The sequence below is a fragment of the Neovison vison genome, chromosome 9, assembly GCF_020171115.1.
Source record: "Neovison vison isolate M4711 chromosome 9, ASM_NN_V1, whole genome shotgun sequence".
Taxonomy (NCBI): Eukaryota; Metazoa; Chordata; class Mammalia; order Carnivora; family Mustelidae; genus Neogale; species Neogale vison.
Window position 1 is genome coordinate 23,433,154 of NC_058099.1, and position 19,585 is coordinate 23,452,738.

Sequence of the window (19,585 nt, forward strand, 5' to 3'; positions counted from 1 at the left end):
ATGGCTGACGGCAGCGGCCCTGCCGAAGCGCCCAGTCCCCGGGGCTCCCCGGGCCGGGTGCTGCGGGTCCCGCGCCCGGTGGGCCCGGGAGGCGGCGGCGGCTGCTGCGGGGAGACGCCGAGGACGCCGGCGCTGGCGCTGCGCTTCGACAAGCCCATCAAGCAGGCCTTCTACAACACGGGGGCCGTGCTGTTCGTGTGCCTGTGTTGCGGCGCCGCCGTGCTCGTCTACTTCATCCTGGAGGCCTTCCTGCGGCCGCTGCTGTGGGCCGTGCTGTGCGGCACCTTCTTGCACCCCTTCAAGAGCTCGCTGACGCGCCTGGGCCGCCACTGGCTGCAGCGCCTGCACCGCGCGCACACGCCCATCGTGCTGGCCGCGCTGCTGCTGCCGCTCTGCTTCGCCGACTACGGCGTCGAGGCCCTGGGCGAGCAGGCGCTGCGCCGCCGCCGCCTGCTGCTGCTGCTGGGCGCGGGCGGCCCGCTCCTCTACGGCCTCTACAGCCTCGGCAGCTACCTGGGCGTGCAGGTGCTGCTGGCGCACGTCGGCGCGCTCATCTGCCGCGGGCTGGACTACTTCAGCAGCCTGTGGGTGAGTGAGCGGCGGCCCGGCCTCCGTCCGGGGGCCCGGCGGGCGCGCGGCGGCCCGCCCTACACACCCCTGAGTCCCGGCGGTGCTGTCCTGCAGCTCCTCCTCACCAGTGCGGGGACCCTGCAGAGTCTCCGCCCTCCTTCCCGTGCTGCTGAAGACCTCCGCCCGCTTCCTTCCAAAGAGAGAGCGGGTGTGCCTCGCAGCAGCCTCCCTGTCCCCCGGCCCCATCTTAATAGACCCTCTCCTGGGGACGTGTCCCCAGGTGGGGGGAATCGCAGTGCGGCTCTGCAGGTTGAGTTTTGAGCATGGGCGGGTGGACTTGAATTTACCCCTGGCCAGTGGAAGGGCAGGGTGGTGGTGGCCCCGGCCATCTTCAGTTCTCACAGGGGGCTTTTCTGGATGGCAGCGGGAAGGGACCTAACGGATCCTAGTCCAGCTTGACATTCTGCAGATGGGACAGGTAACTTTTTTTTTTTTTTTTTTTTAACCAGGCAGGCCAGGGCTAGTTAGGGACAAGGAAGGGAGCGGTTGACTCCAGTTGCTCAAGTCCTAAAACAAAGCATTCTTCAAAGGCCCGTGCAGTTTCTGAGTTCAGATGAGAGGCCCCAGGCCTGCTTCACGCCACAGTCTACTTCTTGGGAACCACCTGCGGAGGAAAAGCTGTACCGCAGTACCTCGCCTCCCGCCTGGATTACTTACGCAGGCTAGGTGAAGGAGTGGCACATTTGTGATTCTTAGATCACTCTGAGCTTATTTTCTTAGAAAATTAGGGAGCTTTAGAATTGGAAGGGATTTTGAAGATAATCTAGGGGCATACTTCCTAACTCAGACTAGATTGTAGACCACTTAATACCCAGCTGTTTAACTGAGGACTATTAAAAACAGGTGGCTGTTTAATGCGCATTTGTCAAACTAATTTGGCTATTTTGTCAATAAGGCTAATTTGTCAATAAACAATACCCTTTAAGAATAATTTTATTCGCTTTTGTCAGTGTTCAGTGTGCCTTGACATCAAGTTGCAAAATAATTCCCCTTATGTGTCTAATAGGGTTTTGACTTGCCAAGGTTATTTGTAGAATGATGCTTGATCCCAGAACTCCTGTATTCCCTTGCTCTGTCAGGGCCACCTCTCAGTTTCCATCAAAAGGTGTTTGAATATGTTGATGGATACTAGGCTTTGTGTAGGTTTTTTTATTTTTTTTAAGATTTTATTTATTTATTTGGCAGTGAGACACAGTGAGGGAACATAAGCAGAGGGAGTGGGAGAGGGAGAAGCAGGCTTCCCGTTGGCAGGGAGCCTGATGCAGGGCTCGATCCCAGGACCCTGGGACCATGACCTGAGCCAAAGGCAGACGCTTAAGGACTAAGCCACTCAGGCGCCCATGTGTAGGAGGTTTTAAAGGAATAAGATGCAGGCCTTGTCTTCAAGGTGCATATAATTGTATGTGAACATGTTCTCCTGGAGAAGACACGCACACACACATGTCATGGACCAGCAAGGTAATGGGGAACCCCTCGTCCATAATTTTGGTATGTAGCCTGTGATCAGACAGACAAGCTTTGGCCTTTAAGTGGCCTGGGCTATTTAAATTGTGGTAGGAGGGAGGGATGTGGAATGACCTTTGAACTCAACAGGGTTTGCCGGATTGTCCGATGGGAGAGATCCCGGAGTTTATACATTTTTACTGCCAGATGCCTGCCACTTTTCAGGAGAGGCTTCTAAGGCACAGAGAATGTGGTTGTTCCCGAGGTCACACAGTGTGAAGAAAGTCATGCTTTGCTTTTGTGGAGTACGCCACGTCTCCTTTGCCCTGTTATACCTTCAGTGCTATTTCTCCTTTACCTTGTTGCACAGTTAAGTTGATTGAATGTCTCATATAAGGCAGAATACTGAATGCTGTTAAGAAATATAAATACAGGGGCACCTGGGTGACTCAGTGGGTTAAGCCTCTGCCTTCGGCTCGGGTCATGATCTCAAGGTCCTTGGATAGAGCCCTCCATCGGGCTCTCTGCTCAGCAGGGAGCCTGCTTCCCCCTCTCTCTGTCTCTCTGCTTGCCTCTCTCTCTCTCTGCCTGCTGCTCTGCCTACTTCTGATCTCTCTCTGTCAAATAAGTATGATCTTTAAAAATATATATATATATATATATATATAAATACAGTGACTTGATTTCTATCCAAGAAATTCAGTCTTGTCAGAGGCAGACACATGTAAGGTTTCTGCTGACATTTTTACTGTTGATACTGCAATTTAGTGCAAATTATTTTAGGCGAGGCCAAACAGGATATCCACCAAACTGTAGCAAATTGGAAAAGAAAAGGTCTAATGTGTGAATAGTGTAATTTCATACTTCAGGATCAGTGGAAAGTGGGGGCATTTCTTCTAGTTACCCTCAGTGAAGAGAGATGAGGAAGTTAAGTACCAGTGGGGAAGTGCCTGTAGCTGCGTGTATGTCATTTTGTGTATCTCTTTACAGAGGAGAAACCCTCATTTTTGTATTTTACCTAACTACTCTAATCTGAGTTGAGGATGAGTGGAAGAGAAGTAAGGGCCAGTATTGATTTTGTGGCAGGGAATGGGTGTTGGGGTAGTCAAGTTAATTAAGATTTTTAAAAGGCTTTAAACAGCAGTTTGACTGCAGTGATGGGGCATGGGAGAAGTGGGGTGGGGAAAACAGAACCATTATAACAGAAACCGTATGAGTTAATTAGGAGTGAGTGGGAGTGGTAGAGGGGGTTAAATTGAATGAGAAGGTCCCCCCTAGGTTGATCTGAGTTTGAGAGAAATGAGGCTTGCAGTTGTGGTTTCTTGAACCAGCACTTAGGCATGGGTGGTTGGATGGGGTGAGGTGTACTTGGGAAACAGAGACAGGGAGTCCTCAGCTCTTAGCCAAAAAGGCTGATTAAAGCTTGACACGAAGTGGAGGAATGTCGGGTGACTGGGCAAGGGGCCCACTCTGTAACTTTTCTATCTCATAGTTCACCGTCGCTGTGGTTCTCTGAGCCCAAGCAGAGCGGGCTGGCGTTGAAAAAGAGTCCATGTTTTCTAGACAACTTGTAAATTTGCACCTGCTGCCGAAGAGGGACGTAGATGAGAAAGGCAGGGAGAAAAGTCACATATAAGCAAATATACATTTTGTAGAGCCGACAGTTCATACGTTTAAGGTCCAACTTTTGAGAATCTGTCATATGCCAAGTGCCGGATTAGGTGCTTTCATGGGTGTTGCTTTATTCTCACGATTGTCCTATGATGCAGTATTTATCATCATGTGGGAATTAACCAGAAAAAAACCTCCTATGAAGGAGGGAGGAATTTTGTTGGTTCAGCGATTGACTTAGAGATTGATCTCTTTATTCTGTCAGTAAAAGCTCTTCAGCAGACCTATCAGTAAGTCCTTTTTTTTTTTTTTTTTTTTTCAGTAAGTCCTTTTGTGATCAGAATTCTCTGAGTAACCTTTGGTAAGAATTTTTAAAAGGTTTCCCCTGCTACATTGTGTTTAAATGTTTTAATGTAACTTTCTAAAATAAAAATTGATTTTAATTATTTGGGGAAAGAAACATAAAAGAATATCAGGACCAGACTAACCATGGATGTTTCCCCAAAGGCCCTTGGATTCTAGTCATCTAGTGACCTTGGTCATCTGTTCTTTTATCCTTGTATCTGTTCAGCTATTTCCAAGTGGTTTGGAAATAGTTTTCCTTTGTAGTGGCTTCAGTACCTGTATTTTCCTTTTTTGCTTATCCTTCTAGTTCAGTTCCTTTTCGCCTTACTCTTGCGGTTTCTTCAGTCTCCTAACACTCTGTCCTGCTTACAAGTACAGACTAGTCACTTATGGTATGAGTAGCTCTTTTAAACGGTTTCAGATGTTAGAATTTTGTATGGACTTAGTAAGTGGTTTCTAAACACTTAAAAAAAAAATCACCTGTTGCACCATGCTCACATGTGACACAGTCCTTGGGGCCCTTGGCACCTTCCCATGATGTGGAGTTGTCAAGATAAAATTGAAAAAAAGCTAATACCCACCCCTCCCCTCCCCCTTTGCTGGGAGTGTTTTGATGTTCCTCTCCTTAGTTCAGACATGTTAGAATATTGGGAGACCATGTACAGTTTTTGCAATAGTGATGGATTTGATTTCTCCATGGTTCCCGATGCCACTATTCCCATGTTACAAAGTAACATAGAAGTACGAAGAAAGGCGAGAAGACTGTAAATTCTATTTATTTAATTTATTTTGTAAGTAATCTCTCTGCTCAACATAGGGCTTGAACTGAGATCAAAGAGTTGCTTGCCCTTCTGACTAAGCCAGCCAGGCGCCCTGAGACTATAAATTCTAAACCGAGCTCTGTCAGTAACTTGTTTTGTGACCTTGGATTGACCAAGGCTCTTCTCTGAGCTACTAAACTCCAGTTGGTGAAGTGTGGGTTTGGCTTGGATGATTTCTAAGGTTCCTCGTGCGGTTCCGAAGTGTTTGTCATTGTTGTTCAAAAGGCTCTTAGCAAGTGCACATCTGTCAGCCAGCCAGGCCCCCTCCATCCCACTTCGGAACCTCTTCTAGGTGTGTTTTTGCTCGCCTGGCATCCGTGAGGAGGAACGTTTCCAGTGCTTAGGTTCTTTTTCAAAGATTTTGATTATAAAAGGCTCTTCTTCTTCTTCTTCTTTTTTTTTTTTTCAAAGATTTTATTTATTTATTTGACAGAGATAGACATAGCGAGAGAGGAACACAAGCAGGGGGAGTGGGAGAGGGAGAAGCAGGCTTCCCGCTGAGCAGGGAGCCCGATGCAGGGCTCCATCCCAGGACCCTGGGATCATGACCGGAGCTGAAGGCAGACGCTCAACTGACTGAGCCACCCAGGCGCCTCTGATTAGAAAAGGTTCTTGACTCTAAGTTGCCACACCATAAAAGAGTACAGTTTTCAAATTAGAATAAAGCTGTTTTAAAGGAGGCTGAAGTACCTGAAGCTACCAGGGTTTGAGACTTGTACATTTGTGCAGTTTGGATCGTTCTCTGTGCTTTGCTTCTCTCGGTAAGACTTGGGAAGCTGTTTCACAAAAACCTGCAACAGCAACAAGCCGAGTTGCTTTTCTGGTTAATTCCCACATGATGATAAATACAGCAATCTCAAAGGCAAAGTCTACTAATGCATTTAATATTTTAATTAATCAGAAAAGTGTATGTGGTTAATTAGCCAGATGAAAGGAAATTGGATTGTTTATTAGCTTGCTTGTAGTGCTAAATAAATGCCTCCAGTTTTTAGGGGGCATCTTATATGGTATCTAGCGCACATGGGTGCTTTAAAATGAGTATTGAATGTGTATTTGAGAAGGATACATTGTTTTAAAGAACATAAATTTGAGGAAGTATGACCTCTTATTTATAATCTGTGGTTCATTGATTTATGGCTGGAAGAAAATTTATACTTGAACAGGTTTGCTCAGAGGCTAAACATAGAGACAGAAATAAAAAAAAAACTCTTAAAGACACACTTGTAGGAATCCATCCTAGAATTATGTATGAAATTTGAAAGTACAAATCTTTATTTTTGGTAAAGTTGTTTTAAAGAATATTTAGCAGTTTCAAAAATTGATTCAAGTAAAACATGTTTGTTACATAAGAATCAATTTAAGCAGCGCAGAAGTCTATATGGTAAAGTGAATAATTTCTTTTCTCTGTCACCATTCCCACTGTGTAGATGTTACTGTTACTGTTTGATGAATAGCCTTCTAAATTTATTTGTATGCTTATGTGAACATACAAAGTATAGGGTTTTGTTTTACCAAACAAAAATTGGTAACATATATATATGTTTGCACCTTGCTCTTTATCATTGTATTAGAGAACATCTTTCCTTGTTAGCACTTCTAGATAAAATTCTTTCTTTTTAATAGTACTATAGTATAAAAAATTTTTTTCCAGATGTTTTAGGAAGTGTCCCTATCAGATTATTATAGCTCAGAATTTGTATTAGGATAATCTGATAAACATTTTAAAAACATTGATAATTTGTATAATATGGCTTAGCAAAAAATCTCTGGTGCTTACAGATGGTCATGCTTTTTGAATTAATATTCTGTGCATCTTTTCTGAGGAGACACTTTAGAATATTGAAAGAAAAAATCCATAGGCCAAGAGAGATTTTTTTTTAAGTTAAAAAAATTTGCTATTTATAAAGATAATAATCTTAGAAAATTTAGCACTTGAAGAAAAACAGAAATAAGCAAATTATCTCCAGAAATCCAACCATCCAGAGATAATATTTTTAAATATTTTGGCAAGTGTATTTTCACTATTGTAAATTTACACATGTATGCATTTATGCTGTGTCATTGAATGTAGATATTCATCACACCTCTGAAAGTCTGAATAATTATTCCAGTTTTTTGAGGTACCATTATTTAAAGAGTCCCTTATAAAATGATGTTTAGGTTGTTATTAATTTTTTAATATTTTATGCTGCCATAGTGAACATTTTCATATCTCTGTGCACAGTCTGTAGTGCTTCGGTAAACCAAGTTTAGAAGTGGAATTGGGGAGTGTATTTAATAAGTTGTTATTTTATTTTTTATTTTTTTGAAAGAATGTGAGCAACAGTGAGGGAGGGGCAGAGGGAGGGAATCTTAAGCAGTCTCTGCACCCACTGCAGAGCCCGATGACCCTGAGATCACAACTGAGCCGAAATCAAGAGTCAGGCATGTAACCGACTGAGCCACCCAGGCGCCCTTAGTAAGTTGTTATTTTAAACTGAAATGAGGTTATCCATGAGTTTTAGGTTTACTAGGGGAAAATATGTGCTTCTCTTTAGACCATGCTTTTTCCTTAAAAAATCTGAAATATGAAGTCTTTTCTCTCCCTGTAGGTGATACTGATTCCTTATGAGTCAAGGTAAGAATCAGAAACTTATTGGAGATCAGTTTTAAAACATCATAGGCTCAAAGTATGAAAAGATATGCCTTTTGTGATCCTTTAGGTCAGCGTCTCACGGAGAGCAGACTCTCCTGCTTTGTCATCCCTGACAGCTTTTGCTCAAATAAAATACTCCATTTTTAGACCGCTATAGTTTGTTAGAAAAATTTATCCTCATATTGAACTGAAATGTGCTGCTTCCTAATTCCCACATATTTCTCCTGCTCAGGACCATGGGCGATTAAGGCGAATGTGTCTCCCAGAAGACATTCTCCTAGCTATTTGAAGATAGTTATCAAATCTTGATATTTCCTTCTCTTTTCTAAGCTAAGCAATTTTTTCTCCCCCATGTATATGTGTATCTTCTTTGTTGTGATTTCTCTTTCCTTTCCCATTCTGAATTTTATTGCTATAATTCAGTAGTGCAAAAGTCATTGAAACAGTCATTTCTCCTGATACGAGAGTTATTAAGAGGCACTCACACCATTTATACTGCTGACTCACTGAACTGGAAAGTAGTTTAGCTGTCCTTTTTCTGTTCAATACTTGTGCAGTTGAGTTTTGAACCTAAGAGCAAACTTTTGGATCTTTCTATTATATTTAATCTTATTTTAATTAGCCCTTTTCTAGCTTCAGAATATCATTTTGAATCATTACAGTCATCTCAGTTTTTATTGAGTGTTCCCAGTTTTGTGTAACCTGGGAGTTCACTTAATAAGCCTTCTAGTCTCTAACCTGAATTACTGACTAAATGTTTCATGGGGTGGGCTGATAACCAGTGTGTGATATAACCATTGAAAACGGACCATTTACTGGGGATCATTTTTTATTTCAGCAATTTGTAGTCACCAAAACAGACTTTTTTATTTTTTATTTTTGCTTGTGAATACTGGAGCAGCTGTTCATCTTTATTTTTTTAGCACACACCCTTCTTTCTCCTCACTGTTAAGAAAGCAGACTCTGGATCCAGATTCCTGGGTTCTAATCCTGGCTCTTTCACTTTTTAGCTGTGTGACCTTGAGGAGGTCATGCCCCCAAAGTCTCGGTTTCTTTCATCTGTAAAATGGGGATGGTAATAGTACTGATTTCGGGGGTTATGAAGATTTAATGAGTTTATATATATATAAAGCATTAGAACAGAGGCTGGTCCGTAGTAAGTATTATATAAATGTATTATTATTATACTCAGATTTTGGTCTGAGCTCTACAGCCCTACCTCAGATTCTCTGAATTACCAGATTAAATTTGTGTGGTTCTGCAGGCTTGAACTGTTTTGAAGCAGCTGTGGTCTCACTTCCCAGGTGCTCATATTAAGGGGCTTAAGATCTCTTGATCTTTACTGGAGTTGCTTGAAGAATATTTTAATATCCTGGGACGCCTGGGTGGCTCAGTTGGTTAAGCAGCTGCCTTCGGCTCAGGTCATGATCCCAGCGTCCTGGGATCGAGTCCCGCATCGGGCTCCTTGCTCAGCGGGGAGCCTGCTTCTCCCTCTGCCTCTGCCTGCCATTCTGTCTGCCTGTGCTCTCTCTCCCTCTCTGACAAATAAATAAAAAATCTTTAAAAAAAAAAAAAAAAGAATGAATATATATATATATATATATATTTTAATATCCTTTCTATGATAAGATAATTAGTGCTCATTAAAGGCTCTTAGGAAAATACACAAAAAAGTAAAACCACCATGAAAATATAACTACTAACTTCTTAGTACATTTCCTTTACCTCCCGCCACACAGTAGATACAAACATGTCATATGTATGCGATTTTTGTATTTTGCTTTTTCTTTAAGAATATCTTAGGAATGTTTCTAACTATATAGTTTTGTTTACAAAACCCAATTTTAATGGCTGCATACATTTTATTGAGTAAATCCTCCTTACTCACTTCCCAGCTGTGGGACTTACTAGATTATCCACTTTTCACTATTTTAAACGATACTGTGATGAACTTCTTTATGTTATAAAGGCTTTTGCAGAATTTATTCTTATTTAGTAAAGTTCCAAAGCTGAAGTCTCAGGTCAGAAGCTGTGAACGTTTTAAGACCAAAAGACTATTTTATTGATTGATATGACCCAAATAAAGTAGGAGATAGTTTTTGTTTTCCCCCTCTTTTGTAGTAATTAGTTCTTTTTCTTCATTCTCTGACTTAAAGTTGTGGAGTGTTTTTTTTTGTTTGTTTGTTTGTTTGTTTTTAATTTGCCCTCCCCCCCAAGATTCAGGTTATTTTATTTTATTTTTAAAGACTTAATTATTTTGAGAGAAAGTGTGTGCATGAATGGGAGGGGCAGAGTGAGAGGGAGAGAGAATCTCAAGTAGATTCCACACTGAGTGTGGTGCCAGACGTGATCTTAAGACCCTGAGATTAGGACCTGATCGGAAACCAAGAATTAAACATTTAATGAACTGCACCACCCAGGTACCCTCAGGTTCTTTTAATAGGTTCTTGGTGCTCACATCGTTGTGGGTTATGTATTCCTTCCATCTTTTGTAAATGTTAGTACAGAGTTTCTCTGTAGGCTCTTGTAGGTATTCCTTTAGTGCTAGATCCCTTGGTTTAGTGGAGGGAAAACTGAGGAGGGGACCCTGGTGGTTCCTTTGTCCTCAGCTCTTGCAGTTTCTTCCTCTGGTAATTTTTTTTCTTTTAGCTACACTTCTTGAGCTGTGCACACAGCTCAACTAGGGTTAACCATCTGTTACCTGGATTATTTCAGGGGTCGCACTTCACAGGCTGCCTTCTTCTTAGCTTTTTAAGAAAATTATTTTCACAGTTAACAAGCAAGAGTTCATAGGATGTGATAGAATCTTTTAACCTGATTCTTTTGGGAAACTTTCTTTCTCTCTCTCTCTTTTTAAGATTAATTTATTTATTTGAGAGAAAAACAGAGTGAGCATGAGTGGGAGGGGCAGTAAGAGAGAGAGAATGTCAAGCAGACTGAATGCAGAGCATGGAGCGCCATCCCAGGACCCTGAGATCATGACCTGAGCCAAAACCAAGAGTCTTTTGACAGATTGCGCCACCTGGGTGTCCTGGGGAAGCTTTCTTTTTTGTTGTTCTTTTAAAATATTAATATGTAGAGAAACTTGAGGAATTTCACCATATTAAGCTCTCACTTTAAGTCCATAGCTTAAAAACGAATATTTTTATCTTAAGCATCTTTACGTATACAATAGCTTTTGAACTTCAACATATTTTTAAAACTATATGGTATTTTTTTGTTGTTAAGACTGTTTTTTTTTTTAAAGATTTTTGTTTATTTATTTGACAGAGATCACAAGTAGGCAGAGAGGCAGGCAGAGAGAGAAGAAGGGAAGCAGGCTCCCTGCTGTGCAGAGAGCTGGATGCGGGGCTTGATCCCAGGACCCCGGGATCATGACCTGAGCTGAAGGCAGAGGCTTTAACCCACTGAGCCACCCAGGCGCCCCTCTTTTTAAGATTTTTATTTTTAAGTCATCTGTGCACCCAATGTGGGGCTCAAACTCACAACCCTGGGATCAAGAGTCACACGCTCCACTGACTGAGCCAACCAGGCACTGTGAGACTCTTTAAATAATATTGCTACATGGATGCCTAGGTAGCTTAGTCATTAAGCATCTGCCTTCGGCTCAGGTCGTGACCCCAGAGTCCTGGGATCGAGGCCCACATCAGGCTCCCTGCTCGGCGGGAAGCCTGTTTCTCCCTCTCCCCCTGCTTGTGTTCCCCCTTTCTCTGTGTCTCTCTCTGTCAAATAATAATAATAATAATAATAATAACAACAACAACATTGTTACATATGCTGGTTTTCAAATGCTTGTTTATTTCAAATCTTGATTTATCTACACAGAAGAAGAAAGTCTACACATGTGTTTAGCACGACCACCTTCATCTTATCTGTGTTGTATCCACAGCTCTCTAAATGTATAGATGTTTGCAGATTTTTGTATGATTATATGTTTATTTTCATGTATATATATTTACAACTGTGTCTATATTTCATTTAAGATCTGGACGTTGGTAGTTGGCTATGTGTTGACTGTTTCATTCAAGTGGAATGCAAGCACTGAACGCTACTTGAGAGCAGTTTCAATTCCTGTCTGGATTATATTGCTTTTTCATTTAGGTGGGTCCCTTTTTCTAAGAAAGTCTAGCTTAAGATCAGCAGAGGCTGATCCTGTGTACCGAAGTGAATTTTTTGTATTTTTTGTATGTGTTACATGTTGCATTTAACATTCTTTAAAATGATCTTCAGAAAATGTGCTTTAATCCTTCTTTAATCTTTAATACAAATGTTATGCTTTAACATGTCTGTCTTTTAATTATATAGAATCTTCATTTTCAAAAGGTCCTTTAAAAATAAATGTATCTTAAAAAATAGGACACCCTTGCACCATGATGGGCACTTCTGAGTGTCAAACTTAAGGAGAATATAGCTAAGCAGTCAAGTGTGTGAGCAACAGTTATGGGAACCAGAGGTATTTACTCAGGATGAGAGAAGGGGCTGTGCTCTATGAGTGGAGGGAAGGAGGAGATAAAATATGGAAGCCTGTTGCAGGTATTTGAAGGACAGTCCTGTGAAAGAGCGGTTTAAACAGATCTCTGTAACCATGAGGGGGAGGTGTCAGAGCAATGAGTAGCTTCAGGGAGACAAATCTCTTCAGCGTCACGTTGATCAGTGTTAGCTGCTCAAAATGATGAGTTCCCTGTTACTTGGGACTCGTTACTATTAGCAGGGTACCTGCTAGGATATTGTAGAGTGATGTTTTTTCAGGGACTCTTTTGTCTCCAGGTCTTAAGCTTATGGAAGCATTAGGTTCTCATAAATAAAAACAAAATTCAGTTATCTAGAGCAGTAATTAGCCTATCTAAAGTAGTTTTTAGAGCTGCTGGTTAAAAATCGGGGCTGATTGAAGGTAGATCTTTGCTTAGAGTCTGATGTGGAACAAAACATTACTTTCTAAGAAGCTTTGCTGATTTGGAACCCTAAAGGAGGATGTTGTATTTTAGCAAGATCCCCTGATGAGTCTGACGTGATTCATTTTGAATTTGGGGAAGGTAACAGAGGGAGACAAGCAGTCCAGGAGGTTCTAGATCAACTCAGGGAAAGACAAATGCCTATACGTAGGGACCAAAAAGGTTAGCATTTTTGCCCTCTACATTGAGGATACACTGAAGCTTTTCATAGTGGTCTTCTGGGCCATTTCACCCTTTCTTGAGAGATGGGAGTTCACCCCCAGTGGTATTTTTAGGAAATGAAGTCAGGTCCCATGACTTTAGGTTCTGTGCCTGATGCAGGTCATTTTGGGGTTAAACAAAAAGCTTGAGTTCAGGTTTGTCCTCAACACTGGTGTACCTTAGAACAGACCTGATTCCTCAGGCAATAGAAGCCCATTCAGGGTAGGCTGGCACATACCCAATCCTTTAGACCAGGGGCCTCAGAGTAGGGCTGGATTTAACTGAGAGGAGTCCTGAACTGAGGTTTCATCTGTCTTATGACCTTTAAAACAATTGTCTTCCCTGTGAAATAATTTTGTTAATGACATCTATGCCAAATTGTTCTGTCAGTCTACTGGCCTTTTTTTTTTTTTTCCCTAGTCTAACTTCTACCTTCAGATACTACTGCTTAGAATAAATTGAGTCTTCTAAAGACAAGTGCTAGATTTTTATTTAACTAAAAATGTTAACTCTTAATAAATTTTCAGCATCCCTGGCTGGCTCATGGAGAATTCCAGTGTTCCTGGTTATTGTTTTCCTGATGTCTGTGGGCACCCTCTATGAGAGACAGAATGGAAAAGAGTCTTCTGGTAAGAAATGGGGCATTCTATTAATATTATTTTAAGAAGTATTTGAAAGTAGCTTTATTGAAAAAAAAACATGCAATGATGAAAGTGCTTTAAATCTGTTTTAAAATTTGTGGTATTTTATGAAGAGAAAATAAACATATAAAATATTTTAGGTTTTAAGACTGTATCTGACTCCTTCCCCCTTTTTTTCATTTTTGAAAGGTATAATTCAGGGGCACCTGGGTGGTTCAGTGGGGTAAGCCTCTTCCTTCAGCTCAGGTCATGATTTCAGGGTCCTGGGATCGAGCCCCACATCGGGCTCTCTGCTGAGCAGGGAGCCTGCTCCCCCTGCCCCACCTGCCTCTCAACCTACTTGTGATTTCTCTCTCCTTGTGAAATACATAAAATCTTTTAAAAAAAGGTTAATTCATAAAAAATTAACGATTAGCTTTCTAAATGTGGATTTAGTACATTTACATTGTTGTGCAACCACTACTTCTGTCTAGTTTTAGGACATTTTAATAGGAAAACCTGTATTCATTAATCAGCTCACCATGAAGTTAGGTTATTTATTTGAAATCTTTTCTCTTTCTTTGTTTTTAAAGATTTTATTTATTTGAGAGAGAGAGACAGACAGAGACAGAGAGAACACAAGCAGGGGGAGGGGCAGGAAGAGAGGGAGAAGCAGTCTCCCCGCTGATCAAGGAACCTGATTCAGGACTTGATCCCACAACCCTAGGACCATGACCTGAGTCAAAGGCAGGTGCTTAACCTTCTGAGCCACCCAGGTGCCCAAGATCTTTTTTCTTAATGTAGGCACTTACCACTCACTCTAAATTGTCCTCTTAGAACTGCTTTTCCATCCCATAAATTTCATTTGTTGTATTTCCATTTTCTTGGGGTCACGATACTCTTTGATTTCCTTTTTGATTTCTTCTTTGACACATTGGTTAATCAGAATTGCATTGTTTAATTTCCACATCTTTATGAGTTTTCCAATTTTTTTGTTGCTTGTGCTTTTGGTGTCCTATCTAAAAACACCATTGCCAAATTCAAGGTAGATCTTGGGTCCTGCAGCTTTGCTGAATTTATTAATAAGCTTTAATATTTTTTTATGGCTTCTGTAGGATCATGCATATATAAGATCGTGTCATCTGTGAAAAAAGATCGTTTTCCTTCTTTCTAATTCAGATGTTTTCTTTTTTGGCCTGGCTGCTGTGGCTGGAACTTTCAGTAAAAGCTGAAGACACCATTTTCTCTGAAACAGTATTTTTAAATATCCTGGTTGCAAGTGATTTATATCCAGAAACAGTTTATTAAAGATACAGGTTTCTAATGAGTTGTAAGGTGGGGTATGGGGATATTAATGGTCCTCAGATCATCAGACTGGACCTCTCCTTATCCATCCCTGTGGAAATAGCTGTTACTGGAGGGTCGATCTGACCAGCACACGGTTTCCACAGCAACCGACATATGTTCCTTCTTTCTGAGGGTTATACATAAAGTAAAAGCAAATTACTACTTGCAGCACATTTTTCAGAAAAATTAATTTCCCTGGTATTTTGTTGTCATTAACTTGGAGAAACAAACAAAAAGAAAATAAAAATCATTCAAAATCTCACTCTCCACCTCAATGTTAACTAATGCCTTAAGACTCCTATGCCTTCAGACTTTAAAACCCAGGAAAACTGGCTTATGGTGAAGGTTCTCCTTTGTGATCGACATTTTATTATTTATTTATTTATTTATATATTTTTTAACTTATTTATTTGTCAGAGAGAGAGAGAGAGAGAGTGAGAGCAAGCACAGGCAGACAGAATGGCAGGCAGAGACAGAGAGAGAAGCCGGTTCCCCGCTGAGCAAGGAGCCCGATGTGGGACTCGATCCCAGGATGCTGGGATCATGACCTGAGCTGAGGGCAGCCGCTTAACCAACTGAGCCACCCAGGCGTCCCACTGTGATCGACGTTTTATTCAACTCCGTGTCATGACCATCTTTCTGTGACCAGCATTCTTCTACAGCAGTACTCTTAGCCTCTTTGTTGTGTGTTAGTCGCAAGGTGTTTGGTACAGCTACCTCATAGTTTTTGGTTTTGTTTTTTAATTAAGTTGCTCTTTGGTTTTTATTTTGTTTGCAAACCTTATCTCTCTGACAATGGAAAATAGGGAAGATTTTATTTTGCTCTCTCTCTCGATTTTCTTCGCTTGGCTTATCTTCCTGGTCACAATCTGTTAGACTCTGTGGTTCTGTATCAGACCAGTAGACGTGAACTTCCTGTTTTGACAGCTGTTGTCGAAAGCTCAGCGGTCACTACTGGTTCCTCTTGGTACCTTTATCCCCCCCCCCCCCCGCCCGTTTTCTGCTAATAGTGATGATTCAGATAACTCAGCTTATCCCTCACCCTTCATCCCAGGATGGTTTTCTTTTTTTGTTTATCTGGAAAGTCCCTTCCTTCCTTCCTTCCTTCCTTCCTTCCTTCCTTCCTTCTGAGATATATTTGACATATATTATTAAATAAGTTTCAGGTGTACAACAAGGATTTGATGTTTGAACAGCACACTGAAAAGTGATTGTAAGAAACCTAGTTAACATCCGTCACCTTATGTAGTTACAAAAAAGTATTTTTTTCTTGCAATGAGAACTTTTAAGATCTATTCTCTTGGCAACTCTCAAATATGCAGTACAGTATTATTTGCTTGCTCTAGACACCATGCTGTACGTGACATCTCTGTGACTTATTTTATAATGAGTTTGTACCTTTTAATTCCCTTCACCCATTTTTTTCTATTTCTTACTGGCAGTCACCAATCTGTTCTCCGTATCTGTGAGCTTGGTGTGCATTTGTGTGTGTGTGTGTAAGTTTCCACATACAAGTGAGAGCATATGGTATTTGTCTTTCTCTGAGTTATTTCACTTAGCATAATGCCTGAAGGTCCATCCATCCTGTTACAAATGGCAAGATTTCTTCTTCTTCTTATTCCATTATGTACACATACCACATTTTCTTTATCCATTCATCCATTGATGGACACAGGTTGTCTCCATATCTTGGTGATTGTTAAGTAATACTATAATGTACATGGGGCCATAGAAATCTTCTCCAGTTACTGTTTTTGTTTTCTTTGTATAAATACACCAAAGTGGAATTGCTGGATCTTACGGTAGGTCAGTGTTTAATTTCTTAAGGACAGTGTTCTCATCTTGACTACTTTTGTCCAGGACTTAGTGAATATGTTGCTACAAGTTTATGAATGGTGTAGGTTAAAATTGATTTCTTGGGTGTAAATTCTAGTCTGCTATGGGGCTCCTGGATGGCACAGTCGGTTAGCCTCTGACTCTTGGTTTGGCTCAGGTCATGATCTCAAGGTTGTGAGATTGAATCCTGTGTTGGCTTTTTGCTGAGCGCAGAGTCTGATAGTTTTTCTCACCCTTTCCCTTTGCCCCTCCCTGCCTTGCTTGTTTTCTCTTTCTCTCTCTCTCTCTCAAATAAGTCTTTAAAAAAAAAATTCTAGTCAGCTGGGGATGGCAGCTTAGGGAGCTGTGCAGCGGGATTCTAAGACCCAAGTTTTTGAGTTGTGGGAGTAAAAAGGCCATGTTTGATTCTTACCATTATTATTTTTCATGTTTGATTATTATTTTCAGTGATAAACCCAGCATAGTGTTGTGCTGGCACGCCAGCCAGATTTCTGGTATTTGTATTCTAGACTATTACAGGGAAGGGAATCACAGAGACATAGAACACATGTTGAGAACAGATTTGAAAATGTTGGTTTTGTTTTGTTTACTCTGATTCCAGTCTATTTGAGAATTTTTTTTTTAAAGATTTATTTATTAGTGTGAGAGAGAGAGTGAGTGCAGGGAGGGGCAGAGGGAGAGGGAGAGAGACTCTCAAGCAGACTCCTCACTGAGCTTTGGAGCCTGACCTGGGGCCAGATCCCAAAACCATGAGCTCATCCCCTGAGTCGAAACCAAGACTTGGCCGCTGAACTGACTGAGCCACCCAGGTGCCCCCAGAATAGATTATTCTTTTTTTTTTTTTTTTAGAAGATTGATTGATTGATTGATTGATTTGATAGAGAGAGAGAGAGACAGCGAGGGAGGGAACACAAGCAGGGGGAGTGGGAGAAGGAGAAGCAGGCTTCCCGCTGAGCAGGGAGACCAATCCAGGTCTCGATCCCAGGACCCTGAGATCATGATCTGAGCCAAAGGCAGATGCTTCACGACTGAGTCATCCAGCTGCCCCAATTATTCTTGATCTAGAATCCTTTTACAGATTTCTTTCTTTTTTTTTTTTTTTTAAAGATTTTATTTATTTATTTGACAGAGATCACAAGTAGATGGAGAGGCAGGCAGAGAGAGAGAGATAGAGGGAAGCAGGCTCCCCGCTGAGCAGAGAGCCTAACGTGGGACTTGATCCCAGGACCCTGAGATCATGACCTGAGCCGAAGGCAGCGGCTTAATCCACTGAGCCACCCTGGTGCCCCCTTTTACAGATTTCTTTTTTTTTTTTTTAATTTTTTAATTTTATTTTTTTAAAAAGATTTTATTTACTTATTTGACAGAGAGAGATCACAAGTAGGCAGAGAGGCAGGCAGAGAGAGAGAGGAGGAAGCAGGCTCCCTGCTGAGCAGAGAGCCCGATGCGGGACTCGATCCCAGGACCCTGAGATCATGACCTGAGCCGAAGGCAGCGGCTTAACCCACCTGAGCCGCCCAGGTGCCCCCTTTTACAGATTTCTAGTCTAGGTAATCTTCATCATAAAATAAGCCTTTTAAACATTTTTTTCCCCCTAAATTTCTGAGTCTTCTTGCCTCTAGAACCTTGTTTCTTTTAGGCATCAGGACCCAAACCATCTAGTCAATATCAGGACAACCTTTTGCTTGTATTACATTCAGTTCTGTCCTGTAGATGTCATTATAGTATACTTAGGCACAGGAAGGCTTTAATGCATGCTGTGGCAATGTGTGCACTTATTATTTCCTTATCATTTCTACTGTCCCATTGGAGGACCTGAATCCCACTGGATTCACAGGATTAGTGCTTTGGATCAAAGCATGAAGGTTGTTTAGTTCCTAGATCTGGAAAACTCTTCTTATGGATCATTGTGGAGTTAGTTTCAGTGATTCCTTCTGAACCCAGGGGCCTTACTCTATGGTTTTCTCATAGACCTTGGGAACTCTTCCTTGGCATTTTCTGGAACTCCAAGATAATGGAGGGAAACACTGTTAAGTGCCTATTGTGTTTCAAAATGTACTTTTTAATCCATAAATACCCCCCATCCTTCCCCCCCACCAAAAAACTTTTAAAAGTGGATATGTCCATTTTGGTGATGAAGACATTTAATTTTAGAGTTTAGGTAACTTGCTCACACAGGCAACTGGTAAAACTAAGATTGATTAATTGATTTAAAAATTTTACTTACTTGAGAGAGAGAGACAGTGAGAGAGGGAACACAGGCCGGCAGGGAGGGAGAGGGAGGAGCAGGCCTCCCACTGAGTAGGGAGCCCAATACGGGGCTTGATTCCAGGACCCCAGGATCATGACCTGAGCCGAAGGCAGATTCTTAATGATTGAGCCACCCAGGCTCCCCTAGAACTAATATTTAAAACTGAGGGTCCTTGATCCTAAGCTTGGTGTTCTTCCCCTTCACCAGGCTCTTTGAACAAGTTCAGTCATTTCAGTCATTCTGAAAAGGGAGTGAGTGCTGATCTCTCTTGTACTCAGTTATAGTCATGAGCTCCTCAGTCTTACCTGTGGGCCCTGTTAGCCTACCACAAGTTCAAGAACTAGCTTCTCTGCCTCCTGGATCATTTCTCAATTGGTAGAAACCTGGAGTCCAACTTCAGGGTATGCCTTTGGCTTGTGAGGAAAGAACACTTGCATTGTTAATAATTGCACCATAAGTGAGGCCCCGCTGGGCTCTTTAAACATGTTATCTTACATAATTTTCTTAATAATCCCATGGACTTGGTACTTATTTTACAGATGAAGAAACGGAGACTCGGAAAGCCATTTACTCTGAGTTAATTTACACTTAGAAGTGCTTTTTCAAAAGCTAGGCAAACAAGCACCGTATGTACTTGTACTACCTGGTCACCTAGTCTGACAAGTATGGGCAAGTACGACTGGGTCCGAGATGCTGGGGATTGTTTATAAATGATCAGAAATACCTTGGCAGGGAAGGCTTAGTAGTTGCCTTAATCATTTGGGATAACATGTAACATGAGTGAACAAGTTTGGTGCAGTTGAGCCCAAACTGGAAAAAGAAAAGGAACAAACTGAGTTTCTTATTGCTTATCTGTTACTGCCCCATCTGACAGTCAGTTAAATAGGCCTAGA

The 19,585-nt window shown here is 41.5% G+C and overlaps 1 protein-coding gene across 2 annotated transcripts in view; it reads left to right on the plus strand.

Annotated features, from left to right (window-relative positions):
- TMEM245 (transmembrane protein 245) overlaps positions 1 to 19,585 on the plus strand; it is a 98,417-nt gene continuing 78,832 nt past the window's right edge. For both annotated transcript variants that reach the window (XM_044265183.1, XM_044265184.1), the window contains exons 1-3: positions 1 to 588; positions 11,469 to 11,586; positions 13,166 to 13,267. In XM_044265183.1, coding sequence (XP_044121118.1) covers positions 1 to 588; positions 11,469 to 11,586; positions 13,166 to 13,267 — 808 coding nt within the window. The remainder of the gene's footprint in view (positions 589 to 11,468; positions 11,587 to 13,165; positions 13,268 to 19,585) is intronic.